Genomic DNA, 17,362 nt, shown 5'->3' with positions numbered 1-17,362 from the left:
ACATGTCGTGCACTTGTAGCTCTTACAGATGTGTTTTAAAGAAGCTCAAGTTGACTCAGGATCTTTTAAACACTCAATGCAGAGATTTTCCAGGTCAGCAGTAGACATGGAGTTCGGCTGTAATACATTTTTTTTACTTGTCATTTGTCCATGTGGATGAGATAACTTTTGTTGTGATGTGGCGCTATATAAATAAAATTTGATCGGTCAGCCAGTCGGTTGGTCGGTTGGTTGTTTGACTGACTGACTGAATAACTGAAAATATAATTCGATTGATTGGTTGATTGGTAGGTTGGTTGACTTATTGACTGACTGACTGACTGAATGACCATAAATACAATTTGGTTGGTTGGTTGGTTGACTTACTGACCGACTGACTGACTGACAGACTGACTGAAGGACTATAAATACAATTTGATTGATTGATTGATTGATTGATTGATTGATTGATTGGTTGGTTGGTTGGCTGACTGACTGACTGACTGAATGACTATAAATACAATTTGATTGGTTGGTTGGTTGGTTGGTTGGTTGACTTACTGACTGACATACTGACTGACTGAAGGACTATAAATACAATTTGATTGACTGATTGGTTGGTTGGTTGGTTGGTTGCTTGATTGGTTGGTTGGTTGACTGACTGACTGACTGACTGACTGACTAAATGAACGACTGACTAAATAAATGACTATAAATACAATTTGGCTGATTGATTGTTGATTGGTTGGTTGGCTGGTTGACTGACTGACTGAATGACTGTAAATACATTTTGATGGATGGATGGATGGACGGACGGATGGACTGATACTATTATAGCTAATGTTCTGTGTTAGTGAACTATACAGAAACAGTTATTACAGTATGTTGTGTGTTTGTGTTTCATTGTGATGGTGCATATTCAGGAAATAAACTTCAGTCCCAAATCAAAGGTTAAAAACCTCAGGTGTTTTTAGATTCTGTGTGTGTGTGAGTGTGTGTATCTATATATAGCTGTGTGTGTGTTCATCCTGCACACACAGTTTTTTTGTTTTTTTTTTCCTTTCTTTTTTGCTTTCAGGGGCCGGCTATGGGGCAGGATTACACCTCTCTCTCTGTCCTGTTCCCTCCCCACCTTTACCCCCCACCCCTCCCCGCCACCTCTCCATCCATCCCTCTACACACTCAGCTCTCTCCTCCTGAGTGGATTTTTTCGGGGCTGTGCACATAGCCCCCATCCCCCTCCACTCCGACAGCTTTGCTCCACCAGTTCTGTGCTGTGCCGGCCTGGAGAGAAGTAAGGGAGCGGAAAGGGGAGCGAGAAGAGAGGATCTGGTGAACCGAGGAGAGACAGACAGGGGTGAGGGACCATGGCTGCTCTCTCTGCCTTGTTGAAGACCTGGGTAATACTGCAGACCTTGTGCCTGGCTCTGGCCCAAGTGGTGAGTGGACAGGCGAGGTTGAGACCTGGTGTAATCAGGCTTACCTCCTTTATTCTGGGGTTCAGTGGGAATAAGGGCCCCTGAAAAGGGCCAGCGCAGACAGGATATCTAGAGGTGATGGTTACAGGTTGCATCAAAATGCTAGATATTAAACCAGCTGGAGACACAGCACAGATCTGTATGTGTGTGTGCTGTGACCGAGCATGCGTGTAACTGAAAGCTGATCGTAAAATTGGTTTTCTGCCTTGGAAACAAAAGGAAACGGGACTATCTCTCATGGATTATCCTCTTTGGCTGTGTACGGATCGTCACTTTTCAAGTGTCAACCAAGAAGCTCAGAGTGAAGGCGAGGATTTGTCACTCTGTCACGTAATTATTTTTTTGTCAAGAAATGAAGACTGTTGAAGATTGGTCAAACTCTACAGCTACGATGGCGATCAGTGGGTTAGAAAAAAAAACACACAAACTTTGTCCATTTACTGTGAAAGCCTCTAGTCAAACACACACCTACAAGTGATCCCATGGACACAAACAATTTCATTCTTGTGGAGTATTTTTTATTTTTTTACAGTTTTAATCAACTTCATTTTATTTTTATTTTTTTTTGGACGACTGGATTTGGATTAAGAAACCATTTTTTGATTACCTGATGGACTAATGATCGAATAAGAAGATATAGAGGACAGTGGGATGTAAAGAGGAGGGGGTGGGTAGGGGGGGCGGCAGCTGGGGGGAAGGAAGTAAACAGTGCCAGTCTCGTGACCCCTCCTCCCACATTCCTCATCAGTCCTTCCTTTTCATCCCTCACCTTACCCGATTTTATTCATTACTGTCTCATAATATGCTTATTTTGCTTCATTTTTTTTGTGACACTTGATGTAAATCTATGTTTGTTAGAGAATAGTTTTATGATTTTTTTCATTTATTTAACCTTTATTTTACCAGGAAAAAAAATCCCATTGAGATTAAGAACCTCTTTTTCAAGGGAGTCCTACACAGCTGCACTGCTACTCCAAAAACAAACCTAGACTGTAAAATATTTATTATATAGTATTTATTGTAGAATGTAAAACCAATCATTATATAATGAGAAAAAAGTCTTTCTGTCTCCACTTCTGTAATTGCATGTGTCTTAACTATTAACATTATTACTATAATTTTAATGTTTCCATATATTAGATTTTGATAAAACTGCTAAATTACTGGTCACATAGTCTGAAGTGACACTAAAAGTCTTTGCGTCTACCTGTCTTCCAGAGAGGCCCACCTGGACCTCAGGGCCAGCCCGGCCCACCAGGACCTTCTGGCACCCCTGGATCAGACGGCATTGATGTAAGTATCCACGCGGCTTTGCCCAACAGGTTTGTCACAAAGACGATCATTGTGCTGCAGAAATACCTACCCAGTGGTGCACTGCAGGAACGCAGTTTTACCACCAGAGGGCACTGTCAATGAAAACACACCAGCACAAAAGAGCTCTGTTCACAGCATAGAGAAGGGTCTTTGAGAAGGGACCCACGGCTCAAACCTCTGGTGGGTGTGGGTTAGTGTCACAGTAATGTGATACATTTGAGATATTCTCAGGGTTAACTACACACAGGTTGCAGAAATATGTGTTGCAGCAAGTTGAGTAGGACAAGAAAAATCCAGACGGCAGAGTTTTGGCTTCTGTCGCATGATATAAATCAACACAAATCTATGTTAAGTGAACCGTTTCATGCACGGATCTTCTGTAGATAAAGTATTTCCGAATTGTGACACATGACTGATCTGACACATGACTGAGAGTCAGGTTGTCATGAGGATTCAGCTCATCTTGCTGACCAAAAAAAAAAAAAAGCACCATAGTTGGTTGGTGCATACTGGACAAGGGCCTCCAGATTGTTGTGAATTTTACAGATTAATAAAGGCAGTTAAATGCCATTTTGATGAAATTATGTTGTTTTCTAATAAATGCCTACATGTCTAACCTAATAAACGAAGTGCAGACAGAACACAGCAGATTTACTTTAGTAAATATCATAGAAATTAATCAATTAATTAATTTCGAACATACAAAAAAACAAAACAAAATAAAAACAAAATAAAACATTCAAATGGACAGAATCTATCTCCAAGCACATACAAGTCTGAATTTTGCATGGTTGATAAGGAGTAGGAAGAAGTATGAACTTAAATTAGACAGTTACATATTCATTTAACCTCCTGAGACCCAGCAGTGCATTTTTGTCTTCTGTTGGGGACAAGAGTCTCACAGCTTATATATATATATATATATATATATATATATATATATATATATATATATATATATATATATTTTTTTTTTTTTTTTTTTTTTTTTTTTTTTTTTAAACCTGTTCACTGCAAGATACTCCATTAAAAAAAAAAGTATCTGAAAAAAACTCTTGCATCATGATGTTTCACATGTGTTATACTTATTAAACTGCTGTACTCTATCATATATCAAAAACCAAACATAATTATGATATTGCCTTTATTACTTCTCTATTAATGTTTACCATTGGCCATTAATTTCACCCAGTCAGCCCTACTAACAACTTGATTCCTTTTACCTCTGAGGACATTTAATGCATTACATCTTTAATAAACATATTTTTATCTTTTGTAAACTTTGATGGATAACACTGGTCTACAAGTAAAATGCTTCCAGAATAAAAGTAGTGAAATTTTACCATGTGTGAGTCACTGATAAAGAAAAATCAAGTCATAAATGCTGGTTGGCTGAAGTTTCCTAGGTACAGTCTTGGGTCAAAATGTGAAATTTGAGAATTTATGTGAAAATGGATTTTACTCTAAAGGAATAGTAATCTCAGAGCTACCAGATCTACTTCAAAACACTGTCTGCACATGACAACACATTCACTTTACAGGTTCTATTTAGTGGAAGTTTTATAAATCTATTGTATAAATTGAAAACATCAGCAATTTTGTCATTTGTTTTCCACTTAATCTTATTAAAATACATAACATTTAGCATATTTAATCTCTTTTCTAAAATTTCTAAAAAATTGTAGACCGGTGTAATCGCAATGACGTCACTTTAAGGTTAATTTGAGGTTAACATCTTCAATCTACTTTTCTACAGGGAGATAAAGGACCTCCTGGGCCCCCTGGTCCACCGGTAAGTCTATACCATACTGACCAATTACTTATTTTTTACCTAAAAATAAAAGTATAAAAGCCCAGTTAACTGACATTTATGTGTTTTCCTCCATAGGGACAGAAGGGAGAACCAGGAGAACCAGGCCCTGATGGAACTCCAGGAGAGAACGGCATTGATGTAAGCACAGTTACTGCTGAGAGAAAACATGTTAATGAGTCTGTGAAGTAATACACTAAAGGAAGAGGACAATGTGAAAGAGAAAATATCAACTATAACTATAAAGTAAAGTGAATAATGGGTTTGGTTACAACACAAAATGTGACAATAGTGTAAGGAAGACGCAAATAAATGTTTTAAAATTGTAAAATGCTAATGTAATAGACTAGTGCTGCTCTACAGACATGTTTTACAGATTTGTTTGCATAATTTGCACACTATGACTACAGTTGCAGAAAAAATTATCAGACCATCAACAGTCATCAAAAACAATGGTTATGCAATCAAATTCTAACTCCTGTGTGTATCATGTGACTAAAACAGACAGAAAAGAAAACATGGAATGACTAGAAGCACTGTTTTTGGCAGTACAATGCCAAAACTATTGATGTAAGAACTGAAGTGATTTTGGTTATTATCAAGAAAACCATGGAAAATGTCTAGATGTCAGCTCTGAAATTAAACTCTTATGAGCTATTTTTGTTATCATTATATTTGTCCAAACAAAGTGGTACCAGGCATTAAAATGGACAAGAAATTGATAAAACAAGGGCGGTGTAATAGTTTTTCCGCAACTATAGTGGTATACAGAACACATATTTACACTGAAAGAGAGATGATAGCTTGTTGATAATAAAGAATTTTAAAAAAGAGAGAGAAAAAACAAACAAAAGGGAAAATGATGAGGTTTTACAATGTGCTCAAGTTGATAAATAAACAAAACTGATACCTCCGCGGGCTACATGGACATAAAAATAATATCAAAATAAGATCAAACATTTATGTTATTGAGTTACATAATGCCTTTGTTTTCATTTTCATGTAATATTTAACATTGTTTTCCTATTCCTACTTTAATGAAGTCTCTTAAAGCTCAATTTTTCACTTGAGTATTTCCATGAAAAGGTCATTCGACTACCTGCAGTGGGTCAGATCGCTATCATCCAATCACATAAATATTATCAAACCACTCACCAGCGACCCCTTGAACTCATAACCACTAGTTTCTTGTTGTAATGATAACAGTAATTATTATTTCACTCTGTCAGTCAGGGTTTTATCTCATCAATTGCACATTAAATCTGACAAACAGGCCATTGAATGTAGAAGTGATTGTTGAGCTTTGGGGACTCCTGATAACGGATGTAGAGGAACTTTTCTGAGCGCGCAGAATTATCAGAGCGAGATTTCATTTTTTCTTTTTTCTTTTTTTTTTTTTTTTTGGTTTCATGCTCTAACACAAAGCACACACATTCCTCAGAGATTTAGCCAGTAATCCGGCCTGGAATCTCAATCTCAGGTTTGTTTCCTAATTACTCACAAGAACAGTGTCAACCTCGATCAGATGAGCGACAGGTTTTTTTCTAATATGAATTCAACTCACATGCAACCGGTGGAAAACAGTGTCAACCCAACACTCTATTCAACCACTTTAATACATATTTCTCCTCTTCCTGTGCGCTAATATTAACCTCTGTGTACATAAATAGTATATCTACCCTCTCCACTTCATCACTTTCTATCTTCCTCCAGGGACTGATCGGAGCAAAGGGAGATCGAGGTCCTATTGGGAGTCCCGGCCCAAAGGCAAGTGTCTCCATTTCTATATATAAGTTCACCTTCATGAAAACTCTAATCTATTCATAGTGGCTGGATTTGTTTTCATGTCCTTTTTATCTACCTTATCCACTGACAACTGAACCTTTTTTTGTATAGGAAGGTCTATGGTATGTCATTTGAACTCTTTTTGATGAGAAAATGTATTTTTATTTGCAGTCATTTTATCATCATATTTATATAAATATTTGTATTAATCCCAAATTTGTTATTTTTCGCTTTATATTTAATCTTTCATTCATTTGTGGTTTTTCTGCCTGTCTTTGTTTCTGCACTTGTTGTATTTTTGCTAATGTTAACTGTGAAATTTCCCCACAGTGAGATAAAGTCTTATCTTATCTTATCTTATCTTATCTTATCTTATCTTATCTTATCTTACATTGTATCACATGCTGCTTCACAGCTTAAAGAAATGTCAGGCCTACAGATCAACCAGAATAGAGCTTTACACAGCAAATGGAAAGCTATATTCTGGTCAGAAAGTTCATTGTAATGTTCTGCCAGCGCCTCTGCTTTTAAAAGACCTGCCAAAAACCTGGTTAATTTATGAACAAACCTGTAATTCTTGGGTTTTTAAATGTGAACTTGCACCATTGACTTAGGTTTTCTTTAATTTAAATGCTTCTAGGGACAGTTGCTGGAAATTAGCATCCACTATAAGCACTATATTTCTGCATCAGATAGCTGTTTCAAAGCAGTTGTATTTGTCCCTTTTAAATAACCCATAACTAGAATGAATCTGCACAATTTGGTCCTAATGACTGAATTCTTTCTATCATCTTCTTATTGCAGGGTCAGCCTGGACCAAGTGGTGAGCCTGGTGCTCCTGTAAGTATTTTTATTTCTCTTCATCTATGACCACTACAGTGTATCATCAGTCACATATTGCAAATAAATAAACACCAAATATATGAATGGAGGGACGGAGCCTTTAATAAATATCTCCCTGTGCTTATAATGTGAAGACAATGATCTGATTAGACCATCACTATTCATGTCATGATGCTTATGGAATGAGTTATAAGTGGATACATTAGACACTGCTTGAAGTCGAGTCAGTTTCTCACCAAACATATTGTAACCCAGCTGGTCTCATAAGACAACCTCCCCAGCCCCTTCGTCTTCATGCCTGAATGCCTGACCAGCTGTGCTCTCCTTTGGGTTTAGTTTACCCAGTTGTGGCATGTGCCTTCTGTAACAAATGTGATGACTGATTTAGTGCATATCAGCCAAAGCAAGGCCGGTCGATTTATTACTGCTAAGCAGTGCCGTACCAGTGCATCTTCTGCAACACAGGCTAAGCCCACTAGGTGGTGCTCACTGTCCATTTATCTTGCAGTGTATAGCATACACAAACACAAGTCCATAGACATCCAATGTCATGGATGAACGCAACACTATTAGTTAAATCCTTTGTTTAGTATTAGCAGGGTCTTCTTTTTTGCAGGGTGGGGTGGGGGGGGGTACCAGCACATCCACACATCCAGTTGCCTGATGCTACAGTCAGAACATCCTGCCCTATGGGCTGTTCTTCCTCCAGAAAGGATTACTTACTTCATTATTTTGTTTATAATTAATTCCAAACAGAAGACACAGCAAACACAGACTGATTGTGCTGTGTCTTTGTTGTCCTCAAGCACTGTTTACTCTGTGCTCTGACACTGTATATATATACATTACTCAATAACTGCAGTGATTATTAATTGGCTTCTGCAAACCTTAATTGATACGTTGATGGATTGGTTCCACTTGTTTTGCAGTAAATTAACCTCTTGTCCCCTCTGTGCACACAGGGAGCCGGCCTTCCAGGACTGGCTGTAAGTACTTTGTGTTGTATAACACATTTATGTCTTTTGTTTTTGAAGTATTGTAATGCTTTAGAGGCCTGTGTTGTGTGTCTCTGTATAGGGAGCTCCAGGACCAATCGGTCTCCCAGGTGAAATTGGACCAAATGGACCAAAGGTAAAACAGAGGCTCATTTTTTTCTCCCACTGCTTGTGTGTTTGATTTATAAACTCTTATAAACTGTCTATGTGTTCTCAGACTCCTTGTCATTTTTCATTATCCCTCTGTTTTATTTAGGGTGTCATGGGACCACCTGGACCTCCAGGACTTCCTGGACCCCCTGGCAAACCAGTAAGTATCTATCCACACAGTACATTATTTAGTCTTCTGTGACCTATCTGTCTCATTTCTAAATGGAAAATATTCACAGAAAGCCTGAGATGAATCTTTGGCTTCCTATCGAGATCATGAGAAAATACCAGGTAACACTTGTATTTAAAGTAGACATGTTCACCATTGCTCATTAGAAGTATGTCCATGGTCATTGTAAAGCACCTCTACAGCTTCTAGGCCATCAACTAATAGTTTTTCCCTCAATAAAGTTCTAATTACTGGTTATTGATGGTAAGTAAACAGGTTGCTTAATTTAGAGGTCTTTGGACAATATTAATTCTTGCAGTTTTTGTTATATAAGAGTGGATATTATGGCTACTAAGAGAGAAAGGCTGTGTGGAATGATTTATATGTATCGCTGTATGAGGACTATACAAAGAAAAGCATGCTAAGATAATACATAGTACACAGAAGGAGTTTACGGAGGGAAAACAATTAATTGTAAAATATAGCCTTTCAGAATAAAGCATTAATAAGTGCTTTATAATGACCAATAAACAGTCAACGCATTGCTGACATTCAACCTAATAAAGTACTAGTTAATAGTGACTATATGTGCCAAATACTAAAGTATTATCAGTGCTATATAAACTAAAGAAATGATATAATCAGTTGCACATGTTTCATAGATATACATGCTATTCTTGTCCATCAGCTGTCATTTATACACATGTGCACCATAGTGAGCTCCAGAACAGACCCTGTGACTTCACTGAACCATGGCTTTAAAAGTCCAATTTGTAAGATTCAGGGGGATTTGAAGCAGACTTACTTCACTGGTGTATATTTACTTGAAAATGTGTTTTTATTAGTGTAGAATGAGACAATTTTGTAGATTCAGAGGGAGCAGGTTTACTATCATGCAACAGACTTCCTTTTATTTTATTTATTTTTAGCTGGTGGCATCGAAATTTAAGGTGCTTTACTGTCACCTACTATGTTTAAGTGTGGACAAAAACTGAAATGCCCATACTGAGCAAAGCACACCAAGATTGTATTTTATATGTATATGAGGAGAAGAGGTGAAGTTGTAAACTATGGGTATAATTTCCTGATGTTCAAATGTTTTATTATTGCCTTAGAATGAGCCATTTTTGCAGGGAATGGGTTATATTTCTACAGTTGCTCAGAATTTTTTTTTTTTTTCCTGTTTTTTTAGCAGGTGGCAAACACACTTAAGGTGCTTTTCTGTCACCAATGATGTTCAGAACTAAAATGTCCTTCACTAAAAATCCAAGAAAAGAAAGAAGAAAAAAAAACCAAGCTGTAAAAAGGGACTTCACTATTTTTTGCAGCTTCAAAAGGGTGTGAGGTATTCAGTTGGATAGAATTTGCGGCTTCATTCCCAAATATCATGTACCAAACCTTTAAAGCACAGTCAGAGTTGACTATTTTGGTTGGTTTTAAGAACTCAGCAGCAAACAATGAGTGAAAAAGTCCCACACTGCAAAAATCTAAATCTTACCAAGTGTGTTTTTCTCATTTCTAGTCAAAATATCTCATCACACTTTGAATAAGACATCATCACCTAAAGAGTAACTTTTCAGTGAGATATAAGAACTTAGTTTTAGACAATAGGTCTTGAAAATCTCAATTCAAGAAATCTTATCAAGATAATTTTCACTTGTTCCATGGTCAGATTTTTTTTTTGCTTAATTCAACATTTTTTTGTGGCGTAATTCAAGGTTGTTGTTTTTTTTTGCTTAAATCAAGATATTTTTTTGCTTAATTCAAGAATTTTTTTTGCTAAATTCAAGATTTTTTTTTTTTTGCTTAATTCAAGATTTTTTTTTGCTTAATTCAAGTTTTTTTTTTTTTTGCTTAATTCAAGATTTTTTTTGCTTAATTAATTTTTTTCAAGAATTTTTTTTTTTGCTTAATTCAAGATTTTTTTGTTTAATTCAAGATTTTTTTTGCTTAATTCAAGATTTTTTTTTTTTTGCTTAATTCAAGATTTTTTTTTTTGCTTAATTCAAGATTTTTTTTTTTTTTTTTTTTGCTTAATTCAAGAATTTTTTCGCTTAATTCAAGAATTTTTTGCTTAATTCAAGCAAAAAAAAAAAAATCTGCAAATGGAACAAGTGAAAATTATCTTGGTAAGATTTCTTGAAGTAAGATTTTCAAGATCAATTGTCTAAAAATAAATTCTTATATCTCACTGAAAAGTTACTCTTTAGGTGAGTATGTCTTATTTTGACTAGAAATGAGAAAAATACACTTGGTAGGATTTTGATTTTTGCAGTGCACTTGGATTAAGACAAATTGTTTCCACGCTAGAGCGGTGAAAAAAACAAGAGATGAATGAGTCACAAGTAGTTGAACCAAGCGTATAGTTTCATCTATCTTACTGCAGTTATATTAATGAGGTTGACCAGACTAGTAATGTAAAGTAAAGTAATGCAAAGACACACTCACGGTCATTTTTAATCATTTTCACCAGTTAAATGTAAAGCATTATAAGTGCACTGTAATATACCCTAGTACTCCCAGAGCTACCTGCATGTCACACACATCTCAACAGACAGTAATTGGTGAAATGCCACAAAAAGTCCTGAACGCTACACTTTCAATTCCATTTTCCAACAGGGTCCATAGTGTCCTGTGTGCATCTTTGAGTAGCACTGAGAAGGGGGCTGCCCTCATTGAGAGTGATGCTCTGAGCCCAGGAGAGTGTATTTGTTTAGCTTTAGTGCTGTCCTAGGGTAAATAAACCCCCCATTAGATCAGTGGGCTGTCTCATCTGACTGTAGTGGGAATACATCAGCCCCTGTAGAGATACTTTACTTTTTAACCCCATCTATAAAAGGAGAGAAGGAAGAGACAGAGGGAGAAAGAGTGCTAGGTCAGCTCAGAGGAGTCTTATCTTATCTTATCTTAAACTATCTTATCTTATCTTATCTTAAACTATCTTATCTTATCTTGTCTTAAACTATCTTATCTTATCTTATCTTGTCTTATCTTATTTTGTCTCATCTTTTCTTGTCTTATCTTATCTTAACTAACTTGTCTTATTTGATCTTATTTTGTGTTATCTTTTCTTGTTTTGTCTTAGGTTATTTTGTCTTATCTTAAGCTATCTTATTTTATTTTATTTTGTCTTATCTTATCTTATCTTAAACTATCTTACTTGATCTTATTTTGTCTTATCTTTTCTTGTCTTATCTTATCTTATCTTTAGGGTCCTCCAGGGAAGTTCATTGGTGGAGAAGAGGGCAGCGCAGATTTCCAGGTAAAAGCTAAAACCATGCTCTCTGAAAATCAATTTTAACTCTATTACACTCTATATAATTCACATATTCCTTTTTCTCGACAACAGTGTCCTCTTAACTGTCCAGCAGGACCTAAGGGCCCACAAGGACTGCAGGGAGTTAAGGTGAGTAGTTAGAATATAAAACAGGAACTAATGGAATGCGTATTCACATCCTTCTCATACGTAAAATGACTACTCCTACTATGATAATACTCCACTGTGGGTAAATATAAGGTATGCACACGCGGTAAAAGTTTTTATGGTGAGGAATGTCAGCACAATACACCATCACCTTTCTAAATTAATTGCTCAAGTCATTTTTTCAGATTTTTGAGGAAACACAAAAAAAATTATGTAAATGGAAGTCACACTCTTATGTGCAATTATCTTACAGGTAGAATTGCACGATCTGTTCAACTAAGAATGTAAGTGATTTTACTAGAGGTGGTCTGAATCATAAGGAGATGATTTAGGCAAAAAAGTTATTTTTGTCAAAAAAAAACAAGTTTAACCCTAAAATGCCAAACACATCATATTTGTACTGGAGTTTTGAAGCCCTCTACATGAGCAGTGTGATATTTTTTTTCTTGAAAAACCTGACGTATATAATTAGATACATGCAATACACAGCCTTTCCAGTGACACTAAAAGATTGTCATTAATGAGGAAGGAGGAAGAACTTTGCCAATATTGTAAAGGAACTGCCAATTTGTTAGACATGTTTGTGTTATATTATGTTTTTGTTTGTTCAACAATAATAATATTTGAGCATTGAGACCCGATGTATCAAATATGATACAAAATTGAAACTCATACATGGAAATTGATATTTGAAAAAAAATTTGGGGGGGTTGTTCAGAAGGACCAATAAAGGCTCCAGTTTCAAAGAACTGGAATTTTTCTTCAATGATTTAATGGTTCAGGCTTTACAGGGTTAAAGGTATGGTAGAAGATCCTGGAAAAATGGTTCGAGCAAGCTACATTTTGAAAATACACAATTCAAAAGTTCAAACCCCTTTCGTCAGACTTCCGCCTGAATTCTCGCCTCCAAAGTACCGAATTGTACTCGCAGAGTCGGGAGGGACAAATGGCAGTTGGGTTTCATAGACATATCACCATTCAATCATTTTGTTGGTCCGGTTAATATGATTGGATGGTATTTTTTCAGTTCTGTCCGTTCCACGTTACTAAAAATGTTTATTTTGTGTTAGAGCATTTAATTAATTGGTTGCAATCAGAGTGTGAAGGGGATTTAAGCAGTATAGTAAAAAATGCTCCAGGAAAACATCTCCTACCCCACCTTTAAGCAATTATTTTAGGAAGGTGGTGATACTTAAAATAGGTCACTCTCAGTGTTTTACTGTACATGACTTTTGTGAATTAATATTACTGTATTCTATATTTTATGGTGGCAAATGTGTAAAGCTGAGCTATTTGGCAATGCATCATGGTGTATTTCATTGCTGCCTTGTGAGACCCTTGTATTGCAGTAAAACAGAAAAAAAATCATTTACATTAAGAAACATGCAATTGCTTTCGGAACATGGTGAGTTCACTTGATGTTCTCGCTCTGGTTATCTCATCACTCTCTCCATGTGATGACATATGATTATGAACTAAACTTGAATAATTTGTGTTTTGTTTTTTTTATGGTTACCTAGATACGGGGGTTGATTGCTCCCTAAGTGCAGCATTTACAAGTACATATGTTCCATGACTAGAAATAGGCATAAAGAACATAAGCTTTCAACATCAATAATTATATTTAATGACATTATTAGAACGTACTGACTGATTTTTGCCCTCTAGGGACACAAAGGACGCGCTGGTGTTCTCGGAGATGCCGGAAGCATCGGCAAAACGGTGAGCTGCATCCTCTTGCAGGCACACATCTACACTAACATACATGACCTCTACATGTTGTTACAGTCCTCACGCACTCACCCACCATTCAGGATGAGCAGAGGCAAGGATTATCTCTAATGAAGCCCCCGGAGGCACATGACTGGCACTAATCTGGCTCCGATTAGTCAGGCCTGGCCCCGGCAGTCAGCAGTCAGCGTGCAGTGAGCCAGATGAAAGGGGTAGTGAGGAGCCAGGTACATGAAGGGAAAGATGAGAGAGGCAGGGTTCGTAGGGCCCTCTCACCTCTCTGTATTAAGTAGAGCTAATGAGCACACAGTGGGCTCCCAGGGAACAGCTAGCCAAGCCCCAGGAATTAGCCTCTGATCTCCCCACACAAGGAGCCTTCTGGCAACACTTAGATGCTAAAAACACTCAACACACCAAGACGCCACTCCTCCCAGACAGACCAGTATTTTAGAAGAACCTGCCTAGACTCAAGTGTACGCTGTGGTGTTCTGTCTCTATTTTTTTTTTTTTTTTAAGACAGTCAGCATGAGATGTTTACATTCTCACTCACACTTCAAACCCAAACACAGGTAGTACTTCTTGAAATATTACTGATGAATGTATGATATGAAAGACAACCCAAGAAGATCATGTTTATTTTTTTTTAGTTCGTTTCTGTAGTAGATGCTTTGAAGAAGATAGCAACCAAGACCGCTGACTTTTAACCCATAAAGAATCAAACATCCACCGTCCATGACCAAAACCATCTACACATCTGTAATGTTCAATACTCATTGATCCACTAATCCTATCAATACGTATAAATAATTGGCGTAAAATACAGTTTTTCATCTTTTCATGGTCATCAGATATGACCCGTTTGGACGTTCAGAGGCTCTGTAGTTACCGTGGAAACACCGTCATCTTCTACAACTTTGATTCACCTGTAAAACCCATGGAGTTGGATCAATAGCAGTGGATGGAGATGCATGTTTTTACGTACAATTATTGAGATCATTGCTGAAAAACTCACAAAAATAATAACCTTTGAACTTACTCTGAGTTTTCATGAACATCTATATGATCAGTGAATAACATATAGGGAAAAATTCATGACTTATGCTGAAAATTGCAAAACATAGAAGATAATATTATAATAAAAATGGTGATAAATCACTTAAGACAGGTTAAATAGAGAAACATTCATTTGGGACCTGCCACAAAAGTAGCACTGGGTCTTTATGGTTTAAAAAAGCTAACCTAAACCTAACCCTCAAAGACTTAAACAGCCATTGTCAATCAAAAGCATCTACTGATCTAGAATATTTATTAACTTTTGATTCACTAAGACAATCAATACATTTAAATAATTCAGGTAAAATATAGCTCAATCTCAAATTTTCAGCAGCATCAGATGTGTCTTTTTGGGGCGTTCTGAGGCCCTGGAGGAAACATGAAAACCCAGGCATGTTTTATAATATTGATTCACCAAAAAAAACCCAATATTGGTTGACAAATAACAGTAGTTATAGCTGCTTGTTTTTAATGTTCAGATTATGGTAAATTTTTCTGAAAAAGTCATTTTTCCTTCAATTTCTCTGAACCTTAATGGACATCTTCATGATCGCAAAATTAAGTATAGGAAAATACCCGATTTTCATTTTAAAAAGCAGAGGTTAATATCATAATAAGCGGTGTTAATTCATTTAGGAAAGGTTAAAAATGTAGAGAAAATTTCATTTAATAAGTTGAGCTCTTTATTGAAATCCCGGATGAGCCCCCGTTTATGTTACAGCTCTAGCTTGGCAGACAAAAGGATACCAACATAAAAGTCAGATGGAATCAGTTGAAAACAAAACTATATGTTTCAGTAGGTAGAACTGTGGAATAAGATCTTGTCAATAACACCAACAGACTGAAAACAACAACACATTAATTCACACATGCAACAAAAAGAAGGCTTTTAAGTGTGAGTTGGACTATTCCACAATGAAGAAAACAACAATGAGTCTAATTAAAGATAATTTGATATGGGTTTATATTGGAAATGTAACATATAACAAGGTACACACTATATACTTGTACATACAATATGGGAATGATTTTTTACCTTGGGATGAAGGTGTAGCGCCAGAGCTCAGAGTATTCATCACTAGTTTAATAACTTGTGCCAAACAGAATCTTAAATGTTGGAAAAGAGCCACAGACTCCTACACTGAAAATATGGACGGAACAAACGAAGTAAACTGTGCGTGTGAAAAAATACTGGAACGAAAGAAATGTAAAAATGGAATGATATAGAAGAATGGGACAACTTTCGTGGGTATATTTCCAGGGGGGACACATTGACAGCTGAATTTTAATAAAAGTCTGAGGATGTCGTGTATTGTACTTGTGGCTGGTATGTATGCTAATGCAAATTTTATTATTGTAATCACATAGGTGTCTCTTTTATCCGTGTCAGTGCAAGTTCCCTTTGTATTTGTTTTGTCAGTATTTTGATGTTTTTATGCATTTCTTTTCTTTTTTATGAAATCTATACAAAACTTCACTTAAAAAAAGCAAACAACAAACTATACTCCACTCTATATTAAATTACCCACACTTACCCAATGGAACAGAAATTGCACTGAGGAGAAGCACTTCTTGTCCTCTGTAAATTGTATAAATGGTAAAAGGTTCTCTTCAAAAGCTTTGTACTGTAGAAGATATAACCTTAGAAGACCTAGTGTGCATAGCAACAAATCAACAAACCCATGTGGCTACAAGTACACCAACAAGTGATTTGTTCACAGAACCAAGAGGCACAAGGATGCCACTGCTTACGTTAAATCAAAGCTACCAAGACTCCACTTTTACTGGAGGTGACAGCGGTTCCTGTGACTGGGATGGGGCATATGGGGCAGTGATACATTCAGCTATGTTGTAGGATGGGGTGTATACAGAATGGAAGGTGACTATAGCAGTGTTTTTCAACCTTGGAGTCAGGACCCCATGTGGGGATGCCTGGAATTTCTAGTAATTAATAATAAAAAAATAAATAAAAAAAAAATTAAACTTACTAATTAGAAATATATGGTGAGTTGACAGAGACAATCCCAATCCATAAAAGACATAACAAACTGAAGCACTGTGGTACTGTTTATCTTTCAAATGTTCATTGTGGTCAGTTTCAGATGCTGCAGCTCTTTCATCATTCATAGTTTGAGTTCTTGTTTGTTCAGTATTAATTGTCAGCCTTGTAAATCCAAGCTGGACTGACTGTACATATCCTGACCAAGGAAAATACACCTGGCTTTTCTGCCTCCGTCCATAATAATATACATTATACAGACTAAATGTCGTCTAAAATTAACCTTTATTTGCAACATAGTATAGCAAACTATTACATGATCAAAAACAAATGAATTTTACCCCAAAAAAAAGTCTCAGGTTTGAATGTCCGGGGTCGCCAGAAATTTGTGATGTTAAAATGGGGTCACGAAAAAAGGTTGGGAATAACTGGACTATGGGCACCAATCATGGACAAGAGTTTGCTCATGTCATTTCATGTAAAGGAGGTTTATCAAAATGCCATACTACATCTTCTCAGAAAACTGGACCCAGACGACCCATTTGGACTTATGTATTGGATTACCGTGTTGTCAGCCTCATTAGTCAGTCCACCAGAACCATCCTGCATGAATTCAGAGTATAACAGGTTAT

General features: G+C 36.4%; 1 protein-coding gene across 1 annotated transcript in view; it reads left to right on the top strand.

Annotated features, from left to right (window-relative positions):
• Positions 1-1,162: 1,162 nt before the first annotated feature.
• col9a2 (procollagen, type IX, alpha 2) overlaps positions 1,163-17,362 on the top strand; it is a 31,615-nt gene continuing 15,415 nt past the window's right edge. The window contains exons 1-12 of the mRNA XM_030147740.1: positions 1,163-1,418; positions 2,676-2,750; positions 4,528-4,563; positions 4,660-4,722; positions 6,295-6,348; positions 7,171-7,206; positions 8,172-8,195; positions 8,287-8,340; positions 8,461-8,514; positions 11,735-11,785; positions 11,873-11,929; positions 13,616-13,669. Of these exons, the coding sequence (XP_030003600.1) occupies positions 1,347-1,418; positions 2,676-2,750; positions 4,528-4,563; positions 4,660-4,722; positions 6,295-6,348; positions 7,171-7,206; positions 8,172-8,195; positions 8,287-8,340; positions 8,461-8,514; positions 11,735-11,785; positions 11,873-11,929; positions 13,616-13,669 (630 nt within the window). The 5' untranslated portion in view covers positions 1,163-1,346. The remainder of the gene's footprint in view (positions 1,419-2,675; positions 2,751-4,527; positions 4,564-4,659; positions 4,723-6,294; positions 6,349-7,170; positions 7,207-8,171; positions 8,196-8,286; positions 8,341-8,460; positions 8,515-11,734; positions 11,786-11,872; positions 11,930-13,615; positions 13,670-17,362) is intronic.

The sequence above is a fragment of the Sphaeramia orbicularis genome, chromosome 11, assembly GCF_902148855.1.
Source record: "Sphaeramia orbicularis chromosome 11, fSphaOr1.1, whole genome shotgun sequence".
Classification (NCBI taxonomy): domain Eukaryota; kingdom Metazoa; phylum Chordata; class Actinopteri; order Kurtiformes; family Apogonidae; genus Sphaeramia; species Sphaeramia orbicularis.
This window is presented reverse-complemented; position numbering and strand designations above follow the sequence as displayed.